The sequence below is a fragment of the Delphinus delphis genome, chromosome 2 (genome assembly GCF_949987515.2).
Source record: "Delphinus delphis chromosome 2, mDelDel1.2, whole genome shotgun sequence".
Taxonomy (NCBI): Eukaryota; Metazoa; Chordata; class Mammalia; order Artiodactyla; family Delphinidae; genus Delphinus; species Delphinus delphis.
The window spans coordinates 77221018-77240130 of record NC_082684.1 but is presented as its reverse complement, the minus strand read 5'-3'; the positions used below and the strand labels follow the sequence as shown (position 1 = coordinate 77240130).

Below are 19113 nucleotides of genomic sequence, written 5' to 3'. Positions count from 1 at the left end.
AGGTCAATACAACAGCCAAAATACTTTGTAAACACTTTCTTTGGCTCTTTCTGGAGATCAACACTGTTCTAATTAAACAGCATGAGAAGGGCTTGATAACAACCTAAGAGTTCATCAATATTTACTTATCCAACACCTTTTATCCAAGAATCTTAAAATCAGCTAATACTAATCATAACTCAGTAACTGAGAGAGGTAGGTACTAAGGTAAACTGCAAAGGCCAAGAACAGAAATTGGGAGTGTGTGCCATTGAATAATATTTGTGAGCTAAAGACTGCTGCCTTATATGGCTCTGAGTATGTAAAAAAGAAGTATTATCTACTCTCCTTTAACAAACCCAAACTCAGCATTAACAGGATAATACCTTTTTTTTTTTTTTTACTATGTTTCATTTGTATTTGTACCTAATTTTTACTGAAGTTTGATTAAGTTTGATTTTCAGAGGACAATGTTTAGTCATTGAACTTACCCAGAGAAAACTATATTGACACAGAATTTTAGATATTACATTATTTTTAATATTATTTTAAATATTAGATTAAAGTCTATAGTATCCCATGTGCCAATTATTAGTTATCTTTCCATTTGAGGTGAAGGGTTTGTGTTATGCTATACACACCATCTTCCTTGTGACCAAGAGTGAATTTGTGAGATGGATACCTAAGAGAAGGTGCAGTCTGTAGCCATGAATAGTTCTGTGTATGTGTGTACAGTTAACAAACACCTAAAAGGATTGAACTCTTGTCCTTAGCCTCATTAGCACCATGCACCAACTGCGTTGACTGGTTGAAACTGTTAGATAAGAGAGCAAACTAAAAGGAATAGGAACAAAGGAGGGTTGTATTTCATCATCTTAAGGTTTCACAGAGATGATGCAGGTTTACAATTCAAATTCCCATCTCCTGAAAAATGACTTCTTAAATAACTCTCAAAACTCAGAAGTGCAGTAATCTGAAATTATTCTAATCTAAAAACTTTAGAGAATAACCAGTTACTACAATTGATGTTCACTGTAAGGAATACATAGCTATACAAAATATAGCTACACAAAAATAGAACTCAGTGAAAAAATAACATGTTTTAAAGCAAGAAAGATGCTTGTTTTGGATTCTTATCAGTAGTGGCTAATTGGATAAATGCTAAAGATTTACATTCAAGTGCTGGAAGGATTACTGCACAGAAATTCAATTACTCAAAATCTTTGCTCAGACGTCTCTCAGGCTTATTAAAGATGAGATGATGTATGAACCACCAAGAGTGGCATTTAACCCCAGCCACTTTCAAGATAATGCATACAGCTGTTAAGACATTCCAGAATGTTAAGACATTCACTGATACTAAGAGTGGTATTAAAAAAAAAAGACCTCATACAGTCTGCTGGCATTTCATACCAAACTTTGGAGGAGGTAGTAAAGTGTTGGAATTTAAAATACAAGGTCAGCACTAAGTGTAAACAATTCTAAAGCATTGTATGCAATTCTTTAAACATATGTAGTGAAAAAAATCAGAATTCATATAAAATCAGAATTTAAAAAAGCAAAAAATAGAAATATTTAGTGAATTTACTCAAATGAAGAAAACTTAAATGATACAGAACTGAAAATATTAGAAATCTATATACAATAAAAAGTGAATATAAATTAGCCAACTCCATGGACATTTCCAGTTAAGCATTCATACAAATACACAGTCACCTTTTTCTTATGTATGGGGATAACACATACACATATGACATGATGATTCTGGCAAAAAAAAATAAATCAGAGATACTAAAAATATTCTCAAGTTTTAAGAATGGTGTGGAATAAGTTTAAACAACAACATTCTACATGAATGGAAACCCCTGATTTAATTCCATGATTTTATCATGCCAGAATCATGGTTGGTTTTAATTTTCTTAAACAGATATTGGTATCATACACATTGGCTTATTAATAATTAAGGCATTCTGCATACACAGTATCTCAGTGTGAACAAAAAACTTTTAGTATTGATTATCTGCTATGGTTTAAACTTTCAAAGTCTTTTCAACATAAGAAAATAGTAGCTGCACACATTTAAGTGTTTTTTTATAAAACACAATCTTAAAAAAAGTAATGATGATTGGTCTTTATAATTCCTAGTAATAAGTCCTGTCTTATTTTTCACATAGTATAAATTATATTCTTATGCAGGATTGCATTAAGACCCAGTAGTTCTTAAACAATGTTACCAAATAACCATATAAATCCCAAATTGCAGCAAAGGTGAACAATCTTCATAGTGCACTTTCACCTCACTGAAGTTGAAGCTGCTCCTTTTGGATATTTTTCCACTTCAATGTGAAGTAGATCCTTAGCGTTTCATTAGTGGTTTCATTATGTGGCTTTTTAAAGGAAAAAATGGTTTTGATTTCTTCCACAGTTCACAGTTCTCAGTTGAGACATTTTTGGGGAAATCATATAGTCCAGAGGTGTTTTGAATAACCAAATGCTATTTAGTAGATGAAGTCTCTCAATGCAACTGTAATAAATAAGCATCTACATCCTTAGAGAATAAAACAAAAACATTTCATTAGCCAGTACTGTAAATACAACACATATACACACCCCATTTTCTTCTCCCTTTTGGTCACTAGCTTTGCCTGTTTCCCTTTGTGACCTTTTGAGGGCAAAAGATTTGTCTTACTCAACATTTTCTCTGCACTTTTGTAGCACACAGCATGTGCTCAATAAGTGTTTGCAAAGTGCTTAGTGAATGTTTTAGTTTCTGTGATCAAACAACTCTGCTTTTATAGAGTAAGCAAGATCATTACATCATTCACAGCAACTCCTTCAGTGCTATATAAACTCTAGACCAGCTTGAGGATAGCCGTTCTGATTTCTACCCTCAAAAAATTGCATTGAGGGTTTAATATTGTAAAAGAGGTTTTATCATAGCTTAAGGAACTTCATAGATCTTTTAATCACTCAATATTGTTTGCAATAATAAATACAGTATCTTAAGGTTATGTTCACAATAAAGCTTCTCCCTTTATAAAAAATTACAATTGAAAGCAAATTTCTAAGGAAACAATTTTTCAGTTCTACTACTAAGAAGACAAGAAAAAGGTGATATATCACGTATTCTATTTTCTATCAACTTTTACTTCATTTTCCCTCCTATTATCGAAAGAACAATTAAAATTGTAACAATAAAAAAACTTCAGGAAATTGATTTCCGTTCATAACATTTTCATCATTAAGAATTCTACACAGGGCTTCCCTGGTGGCGCAGTGGTTGAGAGTCCGCCTGCCGATGCAGGGGACACGGGTTCGTGCCCCGGTCTGGGAAGATCCCACATGCCGCGGAGCGGCTGGGCCCGTGGGCCATGGCCGCTGGGCCTGCGCGTCCGGAGCCTGTGCTCCGCAACTGGAGAGGCCACAACAGTGAGAGGCCCGCGTACCACAAAAAAAAAAAAAAAAAAAAAGAATTCTACACAGTAAAATTATACACAGTGGTAACACACTTGCTTGATACATCATTATGCTTCCTCTCATGAAGGTTATTTCAAGAAGAATTTTATAAGTCCAAGACATAAATCCTCTTATTGACATCATTATGCTTCCTTTCATGAAGGTATTCCAAGAAGAATTTTATAAGTAAGTCTAAGACATAAATATAAATATTGTATTTTTTTAAACTAAAGAAAGTTTTTATATTTCTGGCTAATACCAATTTATATGATAGCAGTATGCCCAATACAAGGGTGGAAATATTTCTTAACAGTGATTTTTTTCCTGCAGTTATGTTTTAACTACCAAAACTATTTTGGAGTTTAAATATTAAAATCCAAAATAACACTGTACCTTTTCCTTTGAGACAAGCAAATCAATAAAGAACGATGTCAAATTCATACTGTGATTTGAGCAATTTAACTTTCCCAAAAAAGCATGACATTAGCAAAAGCCAAGTAAAAATACCCCCAAACTGATTATGTTCCTCACCCCTTGCTTCTGAGTAGCACTGTCTTTTCAGTTGCCTTTTTAACCTGGGTTCTTAACTTTTTTTCAAATATTTTCCTCTAATTGGAGCTAGGTCATTAAATACCTACTACCACATTATTTCTGTGGCTGTATCTGAAACACATTCAATGACTAATTCCTGTATTCCTTGCCAAAGTCATATTCATATCCAGAGGACCTTAAGCGTTTATGAATATGAAATTGACTTTAGATGTTATTAGAGTAGTACTGAATTGGACATTTGAAAGAGTTCGTTTATGAATGTATAATACTATTACATTATGTCTAATTTTTAACTAAGCTTAAATATAGATTACCTTGGCTATATTACCAGTATATCCTGGAACCAAAGTAAGATGGTTTTCCTGTTCCCACAATCCACTTAATTGTTGTTTTAAAATCTGAATATTTCTAGGAGAAAAAAAGAAGAAAAAATGCAAATATAGTAAGATATGGACTTTGGTAGTAAATACACTTAATGAAAACAGCTTTAAAATTTTCAAGTATTTTTCAGGATACAATTATACCATTTGAAGTCAAGCAAATCTTTAAACTAGTACATGTCAATCATGAAAATTAAAGGTTACCTAGTTGTTAGAGGAAGTAAGAAAACAACAGGCATTTGGAACATTCAGACAATCGAGTATGAAGTGGGAAAGTGGGAAAATTCTGAGAGCCTAGAAAGCAAATTATGGATTTAAAGGAAACTGTTGGGAGATTTTTTTTTTGTAATTTCATGATAATCTGGCTCATTTGGTAGAATACCCACACATTTTCACATCAAGGCAATACTCAAATTATGATTATAATACAGTTTTTAGAAGTGTAATCATCCACACTGGACTCTCATGTTAATGTCTGGGAGCCAAAGGACCCCACAGGATGACTCCATTCCTGTGCCTCAATCTTATTCCACTAAAAGCCATCTCTTTTTCTCTCTCTCACTCCTTTCTAATGGATGTAAGGGTTAAACCACTGCTGTGCTTTTGCCTCCCCAAATGAAGGGTAGGATTCTGCCAGAACAATATATACAGGGGGTTACTGGGCTCTGGAATTCAACTTTTCACATATGAACAGTATCCCAATTTAATATTTCTCTGAAAATGAAGAGAATAAGTATTACATACTGATAATCATGAAATAAAATTCTCACCTAGCTTAATCAAGCTGCTTTTCCTGAAAAAAAACTTTATTAGTATGAGTTTAAAGGTATACTCACCCATCATTTATAATTTCTGTTTTGGATGATAGTTCTGACCACCACCTTTTTATGACTGCTTGAAGCCAGTTTAAACCAACTATTATATATCTGAAATGACATTTCATTACAAAATTCAAGTGTTTTCATCCAAGAAGCCTTTAGAAAAGATGACACTCTACCCCCCTCAAAAAACACATACACACTTATCTTTCCCTTTTAAAAAATTTATTTCACTACTTTCACAAAACTATACTTTATGTAACATGTTTATAGACAGTTTTATAATTGTTCTCTAGTCATTCCATATTCTTTTCCTAATTGGACTATAAGCTCCTGGAAAACAGAAACCATGTATGTCTCATGGAGCTCAGTCTACCACTATGCACTTATAAGGCACAAGATCAAGGATGCTGAAAGAGAAAAAAGAATTGAGATTCAGATTAGCACTTACTCTTCAAATTTGCTTTTAAGTAGTGACTTTACTAGAGGCAACAAGTCTACACAGCAGCCAAGTGAGATGTATTGTTTTTCCTCCTGTAAACTAAAGTAAATAAATACTAAGTTATAAAATTATGAACAGGTCATCATTTGTCCTTCTTTAAATGTACTTTTTTTCTGAAAAATATTCTTTATACCTATTGGTGAGCACAGGAAGGCAATCCACCACAACTCCAAGGTCTTCTATCCTGTGGGAACAAAATTGCTTAGATAGCTGATTTCCTTATTTATTTTCATATTATAACCTTCACACTGCTTTTGAGAAATTTACTCATTCAACAAATGATCTGAGTGTCTATGATGAGTCAGTTGTTGATCTGAGTGTCTATGATGAGTCAGTTGTTAGGGATGAGTCAGTTGTTAGCCGTGAACAAAGAAATAGGGCTTGTATTTCAATATGTGTGTGAGTGTGGGAGGAGGTGGAGAGGGCAGGGACAGACAATAAACAAGTGAAATATATAAAGCATGTTGATGGTGGTAAGGGCTATGGAGAAAAATAAAATGGGAAAGAAGGATAGGGAGTGAAGAAATACGTATTTTTAAATAAGGTAGTCAAGGAAGGCCTCACCAAGGTAACATTTGAGGAGACTTAAATACAGTGAGGAAGGTAATGGTTAAAATTTTCACTCAAAGGGGATTTTTAAAGGTTGGTTTTCCCATAATGGTATCTCTTAGTTTTATAGATAAGAATCTTAATCAGAGAAGGTAACAGCTTTGTTCAATCTGATAAAACAGATGGTTTTCTGTATTTTGGTTACTCTTAGACCGAAGATAAATGTAATTTAAACCATACTGCTACTACTGAAGCTAAACATAGGAAGTTCAGAATTTTAGCCAGTATAACATAAAAAAGTAGAGGCACTTCTACATAATACATTGGAAATTACTTTTACTGAACAAAACCATAAAGGGTCACACTTACCTCACCAAATAAGCTACAAGTTCACTTATACTTCTCTTTCTCCAGAAAGTTAAAGCTACATTCAATCTCAAATTCCTGCTGAACAAAACCTGTGTCATTGTTTCATGGTCCTGAGAAACCTGAAAGGCAGGAATCTAATTAAGATATGACATGAAACCATTTTTTTCAATTAAATTATTCTGGTAGACATATTTTAAAATTAGGCAAAGATGACTCCTTTTACTGGCCCACAAAAAGGAATATTGCAGTGAACACAGTAAACAAATGATTTGAATAAATTTAGGACCTGTTTATTTTTTATCAATACTTTTTCTTATTTGCTACCATTTTCCTTTTAAATCTCAATAGTTCATAGAATAAATTATTTTTACTCACCTAAAAACCTAGGATTTAATTTATAATGTGTATTAAATAAAAAGGTAAACATATAGGCTAGTCATTACCAACTGAACAGCATGAGTAGGGAACCACAGAAATTAAGTTTTGTGACAAGTATTTAAATTCATTCATTTTTTTCTGTATAATTAAGGTAATATATTCCTGTTGTAAAAAGTTCAAGTAGCACAAAACTTTATAAAATAAAAAGTGAATATTCTCTACTTGCCCACAAAAACAACTAACATTACTCAGGAGTAATCACAGTTAACAGACTGGTAAGTATCTTTCAAACCACTTTCTAGACAAAGACAAATTAGGTAGATATAAAATTAAAATATTCTAATATCTATATTTTTGAAAACCTTGTTTTTTCACATACATTATGAAGATTTTTCAACGTCAGAACATAGATCAGTCTCATTTTTAAAAAACAATTACATATTCTCCAGTCTTTATGTATCATAATTTTAGATTGATTCTAGTTTTTCCCTATTAAAACTGTGCATCAATGAACATCCTTATGTATATAAATACGTGCACTTGTACAAAACCTTCTGTAGGATTAATTTTAGAACTGGAACAGCTAGATCCAATTTTTTTCAATAACAGATTAAGATATAATTCACATACCCATTTTGAATGTACAATTCAGTAACTTTTAGTATATACATTCACAGAGTTGTGCGAGCACCACCATAATGAATTTTAGAACCTTTTCGTCACTCCCAAAAGAAACTCTGGACTCCACTCTCCCCTCTCTACAGTTCCTCACAACGATTAATCTACTTTCTGTCCCTATGACTTTACCTAATTTGGACGGTTCACATAAATTGAATCATACAATATGTGGCCTTTTTTTGTGTGTGGCTTCTTTCACATAGCATGATGTGTGAAAGATCAAGATTTATATACAGTGTAGCATATTGGTGTTTTACTCCTTTTTAATGATCAAATAATATTCTATTGTATGGAATATGACACTTTATTTACCCATAGTCCATTGATGGACATTTGGATTGCTTCCACTTTTGGCTATTATAAAATGTTATAAGCATCTGTTCATAAATATCTGTGTGGACTTATGTTTTCAATTCTCTGGGTATATACCTAGGAGTGCAACTGTCGGGTGAAAAGGTTATGTATATTTGAACTTTGACAAAATAATATAGCATCACTTTTAAATTTAGGTTTTTAGAGCAGGCACTAGTCAATCAGGAAAAAACGTCTGAAACAACAAAAGAACAATCAATAAACCCATTAGTTGAGGTTAATGCAGGTTTGTGAAAAGTAGTGAAATGGGAGCAAGGTTAAAGGAAGCCCTTGAAAAAATGCCACATTGCGGCACTAATACAAATGTGAAACTGCAGCTTTAAGGCATTTTCACTGAGAATGTTTATTCCCTCAGTTCAACTGAAGAACCAACCTAGGTCCCAATCTAGGCCAGATTTCTGGACTATATAGTCACATGTTCTTTTCCTCCAGGGTATGTAGTTTCTTTGATTTTCTGATCTGTGTCGGCCTCATCACTTCTATAACTACATGAAAGTAGGGGTAGTGTCTGTTTTTCACCCACCAATCCATTTCTCAGAGCCTGCAGAATGCACTGCACAGCAGGGAGCAATCAATAAATATTTGTGAATGACTTAGTATGACAGTGATCCTCTGTAACACTAAGGTTTAGGTACCTGTAGGTATCCTATTCTCCAGGGCTCAAAAAATTCACTATTAAATTCTCCTTGCTCCCTCTTTTCTCACAGATACCATACACACTTCCTTCATCTCTCCTAGCATTACTAACTTTCTATTACTCCAGAATCTTTTCTTTTGGCCTCCCTGAGCAGCTTTCGGGATCTTAGTTCCCTGACCAGGGATCGAACCTAGTCCGACGTCAGTAAAAGCACCAAGTCCTAACCACTGGACCACCAGGGAACTCCCCCAGGATCTTATTTACACAGGAACACTTCCACTGGCAAATGGAATCTTTGCATCATCTCATTATGGTTTTAGTTAATAACACTTTGTTTTCTACCTTTGTTTTGTATCATTTACTTGTAATTATTATCCTACGTATGATGCTCATTTTCATTCATCTACATACTTATGACCATTTAAATATAAAAAGATTCTTTTTTTGCTTGTATGCCACAGAAAATGCTTTTCAAACTGTCATGCCAGATAGAAACAATACTAAGTTTACCAAGTCATAGTTAAAGAAATTAAGGTAATTTAATCAATGTAATGTTATGTATCTATTAATTATATAATATCTTTGTATGGTGACAGATGGTAACTAGACTTATTGTGGTGATCATTTTGAAATGTACAGAAATATCAAATCACTACACTGTGCACCAGGAACTAACATAGTGTTGTAGGTCTATTACACATCAAAACAAACAAATAAACAAACTCACAAAAAAAGAGATCAGATTTGTGGTTACCAGAGGCAGGACGTGGCTTGGCTGAGGGGAAATTGGAGGAAGACAGTCAAAAGGTACAAACTTCTGGCTATAAGATAAATAAGCACTAGGGATGTAACGTACAACTTGGTAAATATAATTAACACTGCTGTATTTTATATATAAAAGCTGTTAAGAGAGTAAATCCTAAGAGTTCTCATTACAAGGAAAAAATTTTTTTTCCATTTTTAAAATTTTGTATCTATATACGATGGATGTTCACTAAACTTAATGTGGTAATCATTTCATGATGTAGTTAAGTCAAACCATTATGTGTATACCTTAAACTTTTAAAATGCTGTATGTCAATTATATCTCAATAAAACTGGAAGGGAAAAAATTGTAGAAGTGTTATTTTAATTACATGGAAAAATATTCAAATTTATTAAACATAAAAATCAAATTATCAAACAATATGGAGAAAAAATACACATCAAAACTTTAATACTGTTATTTACAAATGTTGAAATTACAGATAATTTTTTCCTTTGGATTTATTTTCTATAACATATACAATAAACATGTAATAATTATTATTGTAAACTCGTGTTTATAAATTTTAACAAACCATTCTTTCAAATAACCATTAAAAAAATGGTTTTCCTGAGGTATGATTTACATATCATAAAACTCACAAATATTTAAAATACGTAATTCAATGATTTTTAATAAATCTACGGAGTTGTGCAACCATCATCACAGTCCAGTTTTAGAACATTTCTATCATCCAAAACAGTTCCCGTGAACCTGTTCAAACAACTAACTTTGCCTGAGCCAGAAGAACAGCAAAACTAAGCAGGTTTGCCTTAAAAAACTTTCCAATGGCAATTTTGAGAGCCCAGCAAAATGTGCCTGGATAACTGGCTTTCGTGGTTCACTTGTTAGGCAAGATTTCTTCTTTTCCTTTTCTTTAAGTCTCTACTGGCCAACTTCCCATTCTGGATATTTACAGCAGCTTGTTAATCATTTCATTCCATCTCAGATATCATTAACTTGGAAAAATGGAATAAACAACTGATTCAAATTTAATTAATCTAGAAAATTGTCTCAGGGTGTTACAGTCTCTCAAATAGTCTGAATTTAATCAGCAGTGAACTATTTTGCTAGTAGACTATCGCAAAGGAAAAAGCCAGTATTAAAACAGGAATAAAGTTAAGCTTATATAAATGACTTACCTCAGAAAAAAACCCACTATATTTTGATGATGGGCTTTCTGTCTGTGAAGAACCAGAATCACTGGGGCTAACCAGATATGGTCGACTACCCTGCCGCACTTGCTCAGGGAGGCGGCCTGCACAAGCCAGCTCATTCTCTTTATTTGCCATGTCACAGCCCCCGCTGTTGGGGGACTGCTTTTTTCTGTAGCAAGGATTTTGAAAAGGATGATGAACTTTCTTTCTGTGATAGATCACCTTACGTAGTTTATCTGGGCTTTTCACAGCTTGTCCAACTGTTCTGTAAAAAGAATGGATTTTCTTAAATGAAAAAGAACCATATGAAAACCTTTAAAAGTTTTTAAAGAGAAAGATTTAGTAGGCCACATTTTGTGATCACAATCCACTAAAATTAGAAGTAAGCAGAATAATTTTTTAAAATCTTAACTCTTAGATTGAAGAGGAAAATAAAAGGGAAATTATAAACCATCTGGAAAACAATGAAAAGGATGGTACTTTACACCAAAAGAGGAAAAAAAAAAATGAAGAAGCATAATAACTAGATGCTTTTAAAACGAACTACAGGGCATTCAGGGAGTATGAAAATTTTAACAATTTCCATTCACCTAATCTTTTTCTAACAAAGTGATAGAATAAGTGAGCAAGTTCGAATATTTTAATTTGAATCAGGCAAGTCTGAATATATATTTTAATATAAAAGAGAACACTTATTTCGATTAAGCTGAAGTACAGTTAATTTGTTTGAATAAGATAAAATACTACTGAGCACATCTCATGGTTTAGTGTAATGGTTCTCAAATGTTTTGACCTCAGGATGCTTTGCACTCCTAAAAATTATTGAGGTCTCAAAAGAATTTTTTTTATGTGGGCAATATCTACTGATATTTGATGAATCAGAAACTAAAACAGAAAATTTGTTAATCAATTTTAAAGATGATAAACTCGGGGGAATTCCTGGTGGTCTAGTGGTTAAGACTCCACACTTCCACTGCTGAGGGCATGGGTTCAATCCCTGGTCGGGGCTAAGATCCCACATGCCTCAGAGCACAGCCAAAAAAAGAAAAAGAAAAAGATAAACTCATTACATAGAATATATTTTTTTAAATCCTCTATTTTCCAAAACAAACGAACAAAAAATATAGTGAGAAGAATGGCACTGTTTTGCATTTGTGCAAAATCTCTAATATCTGGTTTAACAGAAGACAGCTGGATCCTCATATCTGCTTCTGCATTCCATATATTGTGATATCAAATATCATGTAGCTGCTGGAAAACTCTACTGTACACTTGTAAGAGAGTGGAAATGAAGAAGGTAAATAATGTCTTAGTATTGTTATGAAGATAGTTTTGACCTCACAAACTCATTGAAAGGCCTTTGGGACCTCCAGGGTCCACAGATCACACACTTTGAGAACCAGTGGTTTAGTAGAAAGCGCCTTTGGAGTTTGGCAGATCTGACAGTAAATGCCGTTTTTACCACCTTCTGGATGTACAATCCTAAAGAAATCACAAGTCTTTAGTTTTACTCATCAACTGTTTGGGGTAATGACACCTATCTAATATTGATATATTTAGCACAGTACCTGGCACAAAGGAGTTGTTTGACAATAAATTAGTATTATTATACTAAAAGACAATACTCCCCCCCCCCATTTTCACTCTTACCCAGTTTTCAATATTTGCTGTTTCCCACAAACTTTAAAGAAGTTCTTACCTAGTTATGTAAGCAGCCAACTGTTTTGGAGATTTCTTAACCTGAAAAATAAAAGTAGATAGTTGCAGCATATTTAAGTTCCTTAACAAAGCTATGTAAACTTTGTGATTAATGTCAACAAGTCTGAAATTGAACTATTAAATTTTTCAGATTAAAGCTCTTACTGTACTGATGCTGTACTCTCAATCATTGGTTACAACAACACTGTATGTAGGTATTTTTAACAACGCAACATACCCATCTGGCTAGTTTCCACGCTACTAGTCACATATTATATATACAGAGTGCTAAATGAATGAGTTGAATTTTAAGAAATTATATCAGTGCTAATGAGCCTTGCAATGGGTGAACAAAAAGCATCTCTGTGATTCCTCTAAAATTAAATTAAAATATTCAAATTATACTATATCAAAACAATATACCGCCAAAAAGTTTTCAGAGCTTTTGGAATACAGATTTCAATTATTTTATTAATTCTACTTAATTTTGGCAGATTGCCGAACTGTCAACCTCCCATTTTTTAAACACTTTAATAACCAGAAGTATCTATAGACTTAGCAGTTTAAATTGTGTCAAACTGAATGACTGTGTCTCCCCAAAATTCCTCTGTTGAAATCCTAACCCCCAGAGTGATGGTATTAGGAAGTAAGGCTTTTGGGAGGTGATAAGGTCATAAAAGTAAAACCCCATGAATAAGATTAGTGTCCTTATAACAGAGAGCCCAGCGAATTCTCTCTCTCTCCCCTTCTGTCATGTGAGGAAGTAGAGAAAAGCTATCTATGAACCAGGAAGTGGGCCCTCACTGGATATCAACTCTGCTAGGGCCTTGATCTTGGACTTCTCAGCCTCCAAAACTGTGAGAAATAAATTTCTGTTGTTTATGAGCCACACAGTCTATGGTATTCTGTTTGTGTAGCAGCCCAAACAGACTGAGATACTGTCTTACCCATTCCTAGAAACCATGGACTTACTTACCTCCTTCATGTTCTTATTAGTGAAATTAGAGACCCTTTTTCTAGGAACATCAATGAAATGATCTTCAATATTATTACAAAAGTTGCGTTTTTTAACATTGTGGGTTTCAGATGCCATAATCTCTTAAATACCTAGACAAAAAATAAAAATAATAAATGGAAAATACAAAAAGCAAACGAGCCTGATCCTTTCCTTAACACACATAAAAATACAACAGCTCTACGCTATATAAAAGAGGCTTACAAGTAAAGCAAAGGACATGTGGGCATACCTCATTTTATTGCACTTCACAGATATTGTGTTTTTTTGTTTTTTTTTTAACAAATTGGAAGTGTGTGGCAACTCTGCATCAAGCAAGTCTATTGGCACCATTTTTCCAACAGCATTTGTTCACTTCATGTCTGTGTCACATTTTGGTAATTCTCACAATATTTCAAACTTCTCCATTATTATATTTGTTATAACGATTTGTGATCAGGGATCTTTGATGTTACTACTGTAGTTGTATTTGAGCACCATGAACCTTGTCCACGTAAGATGGTGAACTTAACTGATAAATGTGTGTGTTCTGACTGCTCCACTGACTGGCTATTCCCCGCTCTCTCCCTCTCCTCGGATCTCCCTATTCCCTAAGACACAACAATATTGAAATTAGGTCAATGAATAACCCTACCATGGCCTCTAAGTGTTCAAGTGAAAGGAGCAGTGGCAAGTCTCTCCTTTTAAGTCAAAAGCTAGAAATGATTAAGCGTAGTGAGGAAGGCATGTCAAAAGAGAGAAGGCTGAAATCTAGGCCTCTTGCACCAGTTAGGCAAGTTGTGAACGCAAAGGAAAAGTTCTTGAAGGAAATTAAAAGTGCCATTCCAGTGAACACATGAATGGTAAGGCGAAAAAGCCTCATTGCCGACATGGTGAAAGTTTTAGTGATCTGGATGGAAGATCAAACTAGCCACAACATTCCCTTAAGCCAAAACCTATTCCAGAGCAAGGACCTAACTCTCTTTAATAAAGGTTGAGAGAGGTAAGGAAGCTGCAGAAAAGTTTGAAGCTAAGAGGTTAACTCATGAGGTTTAAGGAAAGAAGCCATTTCTATAACATAAAAGTACAAAGTGAAGCAGCATGTGCTGATGTAGAAGTTGTAGCAAGTTATCCAGAAGATCTAGCTAAGATAATGAATGAAGGTGGCTACACTGAACCACAGATTTTCAATGGAGATGAAACGGCCTTCTGTTGGAAGAAGATGCCATCTGGGACTTTCATAGCTAAGAGAGAAGTCAAAGCTTGGCTTCAAAGCTTCAAAGGACAGTCTAACTCTCTTCTTAGGGGCTAATGTGGCTGATGACTTTAAGTTGAAGCCAGTGATCACTTACCATTCCCCAAATCCTAGGGCCCTTAAGAACTATGATAAATCAACTCTACTTGAACTCTATAATGAAAGAAGAAAGCCTGGATGAAAGCATATGTGTTTACAATATGGTTTACTGAAGATTTTAAGCCCACTGTTGAGACCTACTGCTCAGAAAAAAAGATTCCTTGCAAAATATTACTGCTCATTCACAATGCACCTGGTCACCCAAGAGCTCCGATGAAGATGTACAATGAGATTCATGTTGTTTTTATGCCTGCTAACAGAGCATCCATTCTTCAGCCCATGGATCAAGGAGTAATTTTGACTTTCAAGTCTTATTATTTACGAAATATATTTTGTAAGGCTATAGCAGAGTAAATTGAAAAACTTCTGGAACAGATTCAACATTCTAGATGTCATTACAAACATTTGTGACTCATGGGAAAAGGTCAAAATATCAACATTAACAGGATTTTGGAAGAGTTGATTCCAACCCTAATGGATGACTTTGAAGGGTTCAAGACTTCAGTGGAGGAAGTAACTACAGATGTGGTAGAAATAGCAAGAGGACTGGAATTAGAAGTGGAGCTGGAAGATGTAACTGAATTGCTGCAGTTTCATGATAAAACTTTAACAGATGAGGAGCTGCCTTTTCTGGATGAGCAGAGAAGATGGATTCTTGAGATGGAATCCACTCCTGGTGAAGGTGCTGTGAAAACTTTTGAAATGACGGGAAAGAATTTATATAGAATATTGCCAAACTCAGTTGATAAAGCAGCGGCAGGGTTTGAGAGGACTGACTCCAATTTTGAAAGAAGTTCTGCAGTGGGTAAAGTGCTATCAAACAGCACTGCATGCTACAGAGAAATCATTTGTGAAAGGAAGAGTCAATTGACGCAGCAAACTTCACTGCTGTCTTATTTTAAGAAACTGCCATAGCCACCCCAACTTCAGCAACCACCACCCTGATCAGTCAGCAGCCATCGACACTGAGGCAAGACCTTCCATCAGCAAAAAGATTACGACTTGTTGAAGGCTCAGATGATGGCTAGCAATTTTTAGCAATAAAGTATTTTTAAATTAAGGTATGTACATTTGTTTAAACATAATGCTACTGCACACCTAATAAACTACACACAGTATAGTGTAAACATAACTTTTATATGCAATGGGAAACCAAAAAATTTGTGTGACTTGCTTTATTAAGGTGGTCTGAAACCAAACCTGCAATATCTCTGAGGTATGAATGTAGTTCTAAGTTATACATTTTTTAAAAGCCTTAAACATAGAGGAAGCACAAGGCAGGGGATTCCAGTAAAGTTCTTTCTGTTCTCATTCTTAAGTTGCAACCAGTTACAATAATATGGCATGTACTTTTTGCCAACACAACATGTCAATCTCCCCATTTTCCATATCACTAGCCATATATTATTAAAGTTTATGAAATCAGGTCTAATAGTAGTGGTATCTTGAAATTCAAATGCACGGAAGCCTAAATTTTTGGAAGCAAATCACTGGGTCGTATACAACCATAAGCAGCCAGGGGAACCAAAATCAGACTATATATATCTGACTTGTTTTATGCCCAACCTTTAAATTTTTCTTTCATTCGTGCAGCTAGCTTTCTTCCATCTTTGAAAAATATAACCCACATTCTTTTGCTCCTCCAATTATATCCAAAGGGCAGAAAATAGATGCTGTGACTTCATTTATGTAACAGAGGATGTTAGTGACCTTCCCACTTGCACTCAGGTTTCACAAAGCAAATTTACTTCAGGTCATGCCCTGAAAACCAAGTTTCTCCCTCATTCTTTTTTTTTTTTTTTTTTTTTCGGTACGCGGGCCTCTCACTGTTGTGGCCTCTCCAGCTGCGGAGCACAGGCTCCGGACGCGCAGGCCCAGCGGCCATGGCTCACAGGCCCAGCTGCTCCGCGGCATGTGGGATCTTCCCAGACCGGGGCACGAACCCGTGTCCCCTGCATCGGCAGGCGGACTCTCAACCACTGCGCCACCAGGGAAGCCCTCCCTCATTCTTGTTTTAAACATTTATTGAGCATTCATTATATGCCAGGCCCTGGAGTTAATGTAGATGACGGACAGCGATCCTGTTCTAAAGAATCATTTAGGAAGCTTTCTGAAAATACATCTTTCTGGGCCCTAATTTCAGACTATAACTCAGCAGGTATCAGGAAAAAAGCCCAAAACAATTATATTTTTAAAAAGCCCCACAGGTATTTTTATCATTAAAAAAAATTTTTTATTGAAGTACAGTTGATTTATCATGTGGTGGCAATCTCTGCTGTGCAGCAAACTGACTCAGTTACACACATAGAGACATTCTTTTTTAATATTCTTTTCCATTATGGTTTATCACAGGATATTGAGTATAGTTCCCTGTGCTACACATTAGGACCTTGTGGTTTATCCATTCTAAATGTAATAGTTTGTATCTACCAACACCAAACTCCCAGTCCATCCCTCTCCCTCCCTCTCCCTCCCTGCCCCTCCCCACAGGTTTTTCTGATACATATTCTTAGTAAAAAAAAAAAAAAAAAAATCTGTCTTAGAGAATTTTCCAAAAATATGCACGAACACAGGAAATTCTGCAATCAATTTCAGGGTATTTTACGATTTCTTGCAGCTAATTCAGGGACAGCCCATCCACTTGTGCCCCCAGGTTACTAAACCTCTAGGATGAGACTTTTAAAAAAGTAAATAAATAATTGCAGTAATACAATAAGCACTCTGACAGAGGGGCACCCATGCAAGTCAGCAAATCTCCACTGAGGAAAAGTCTTCTAGGGCAAATAGCACATTGAGAAAATAGCATGTGTAGAACTGAAAGGCATGAAGCAATTTGCCTGGCAATGTGTTAAGTAGATGCATGTGACTAGAGCTTAGGCTGAGGGTGTGCTGCAGCAGAGTGAGAAATGAGGCTGGAGAGATAGGCAGAAGCTAGATCATAAAGGGTTCTGTGCACAAGGTAAGCTTTTTTGTTTGTTTGTTTTGTCTTTGAAAGAAAGGGGGACTTTTAGTTAAAGATAATGGACTAAACACGTGCAATTACTTTTACCTTTCCCTGAAACCCTATTACAATGACAGTAAAGAAGATTTTAAAGGCATAAACCCCATAAGGGCAAAGAATAGAAGATGAGGCAATGGCAACAACATTTTGGAAACTGCAAAGCATAAGTGGTAAATGACTTAGCAGATCTGAGAAAGCAAAATCCTAAAGCATCAGTGAGGAAAGGTGAAAAGCAGAATCCCCCAAAGGTTCAGAAATTGGCAATACTAAGGACCTCAAAAAGTGGGATAAAGGTGGGCTTAAGAACAAGTACAATGAATGAATGTCCATTTAAGACACAGTTAAGAGTCCTAGATCCCCTTCCCCATTTCAGTAAAACACTGGAGTTTTATTGTATGGAAAATCTAAAACAGAGTCCTTGGGATGGGAAACACCAGGCACAAATGTGGGTGAGAGGAACATATTCTAAACAGGGCGATCAAGTGAAAGTTTACATACTAAATGTTAAGACCTCTAACCTTCTTTCTACCACATGCCTCACAGAGGCTTGTAGCCAGGCTTAAATACTCCAGGGAAAGAGTACTGAAGATGCTTCTTTGGGAACTCTGATCAGTCCCAGAGGAAAACACACACACACACACACACACACACACACACACACACACACACTCCTAAAAATACTGACATCAGTGATGGTCAAAGTCCCCAAAGAACTTTTTATATCTTGATTATGGTAGTAGTTACCTGTCAAAACTCTAATAGCATGATTTTTTTTTTTTTGCATGTAAACATCTCAATAAACCCAACTTTCAAAAAATCCTCTAGAGATAAGAACAAATTGCATCCATGAAACACAAATGAGAAAAAAACAAGCTGACAAAGACTCTTGGAAATTAAAAATAGGATGTAATAAGATAGCAGAAAAACTCAATAGAAGTTGGAAAAGAAGTTGAGGGTATCTCCTAGAACGTAGGGTAAAAAGATTTTTTAAAAGAACCTGGATTGGTTTATAGAGACCAACATTCAAATAAACAGAATTTCAGAAAGAGTACAGAAAAAAACAAATAAGAAAGCAAAGAATTAAAAACTGTTCACGGTTGAAGGCCATGAATTCCCAAACTGAAAGGGCACATTGAGGGTCAGCACTGCAGATGAAAATAGACCTACAAGGCACATTGTCACATTTCAGAGCACCAGAGAAGCCAGAGAAGGGGAAAACATACAATAAACAAATAAACAAACTCCCCCTAAAATCCAAACTAAGTCACATACAAATGATAAAGGCATAGAACAATGCCTTCAAAATTCTTAGGAAACTTGAAATTTTATATCCAGACTAGTCACCACCTGAGTGCAAGTGTAGGAAAAAAAATCTTCAGAAATTCAAAGTTCCAAAAAAAATTCTTCATGCAGCAATCTGAGAAATAATAAAAA

At 35.0% G+C, this 19113-nt stretch overlaps 1 protein-coding gene across 4 annotated transcripts in view; it reads right to left on the bottom strand.

The window, feature by feature from the left end:
- Positions 1–453: 453 nt before the first annotated feature.
- The window catches only part of KATNBL1 (katanin regulatory subunit B1 like 1), a 63984-nt gene continuing 45324 nt past the window's right edge, over positions 454–19113 (bottom strand). For 3 of the 4 annotated variants that reach the window (XM_060004938.1, XM_060004936.1, XM_060004937.1), the window contains 10 exons: positions 13307–13437; positions 12332–12372; positions 10618–10897; positions 9398–9445; positions 6606–6724; positions 5821–5871; positions 5637–5726; positions 5204–5293; positions 4302–4395; positions 454–2527 (listed from right to left, as the gene is read on the bottom strand). In XM_060004938.1, the coding sequence (XP_059860921.1) occupies positions 2495–2527; positions 4302–4395; positions 5204–5293; positions 5637–5726; positions 5821–5871; positions 6606–6724; positions 9398–9445; positions 10618–10897; positions 12332–12372; positions 13307–13423 (963 nt within the window). In that variant the 5' untranslated portion in view covers positions 13424–13437 and the 3' untranslated portion in view covers positions 454–2494. The remainder of the gene's footprint in view (positions 2528–4301; positions 4396–5203; positions 5294–5636; positions 5727–5820; positions 5872–6605; positions 6725–9397; positions 9446–10617; positions 10898–12331; positions 12373–13306; positions 13438–19113) is intronic. The other variant, XM_060004939.1, reaches the window with a different exon arrangement.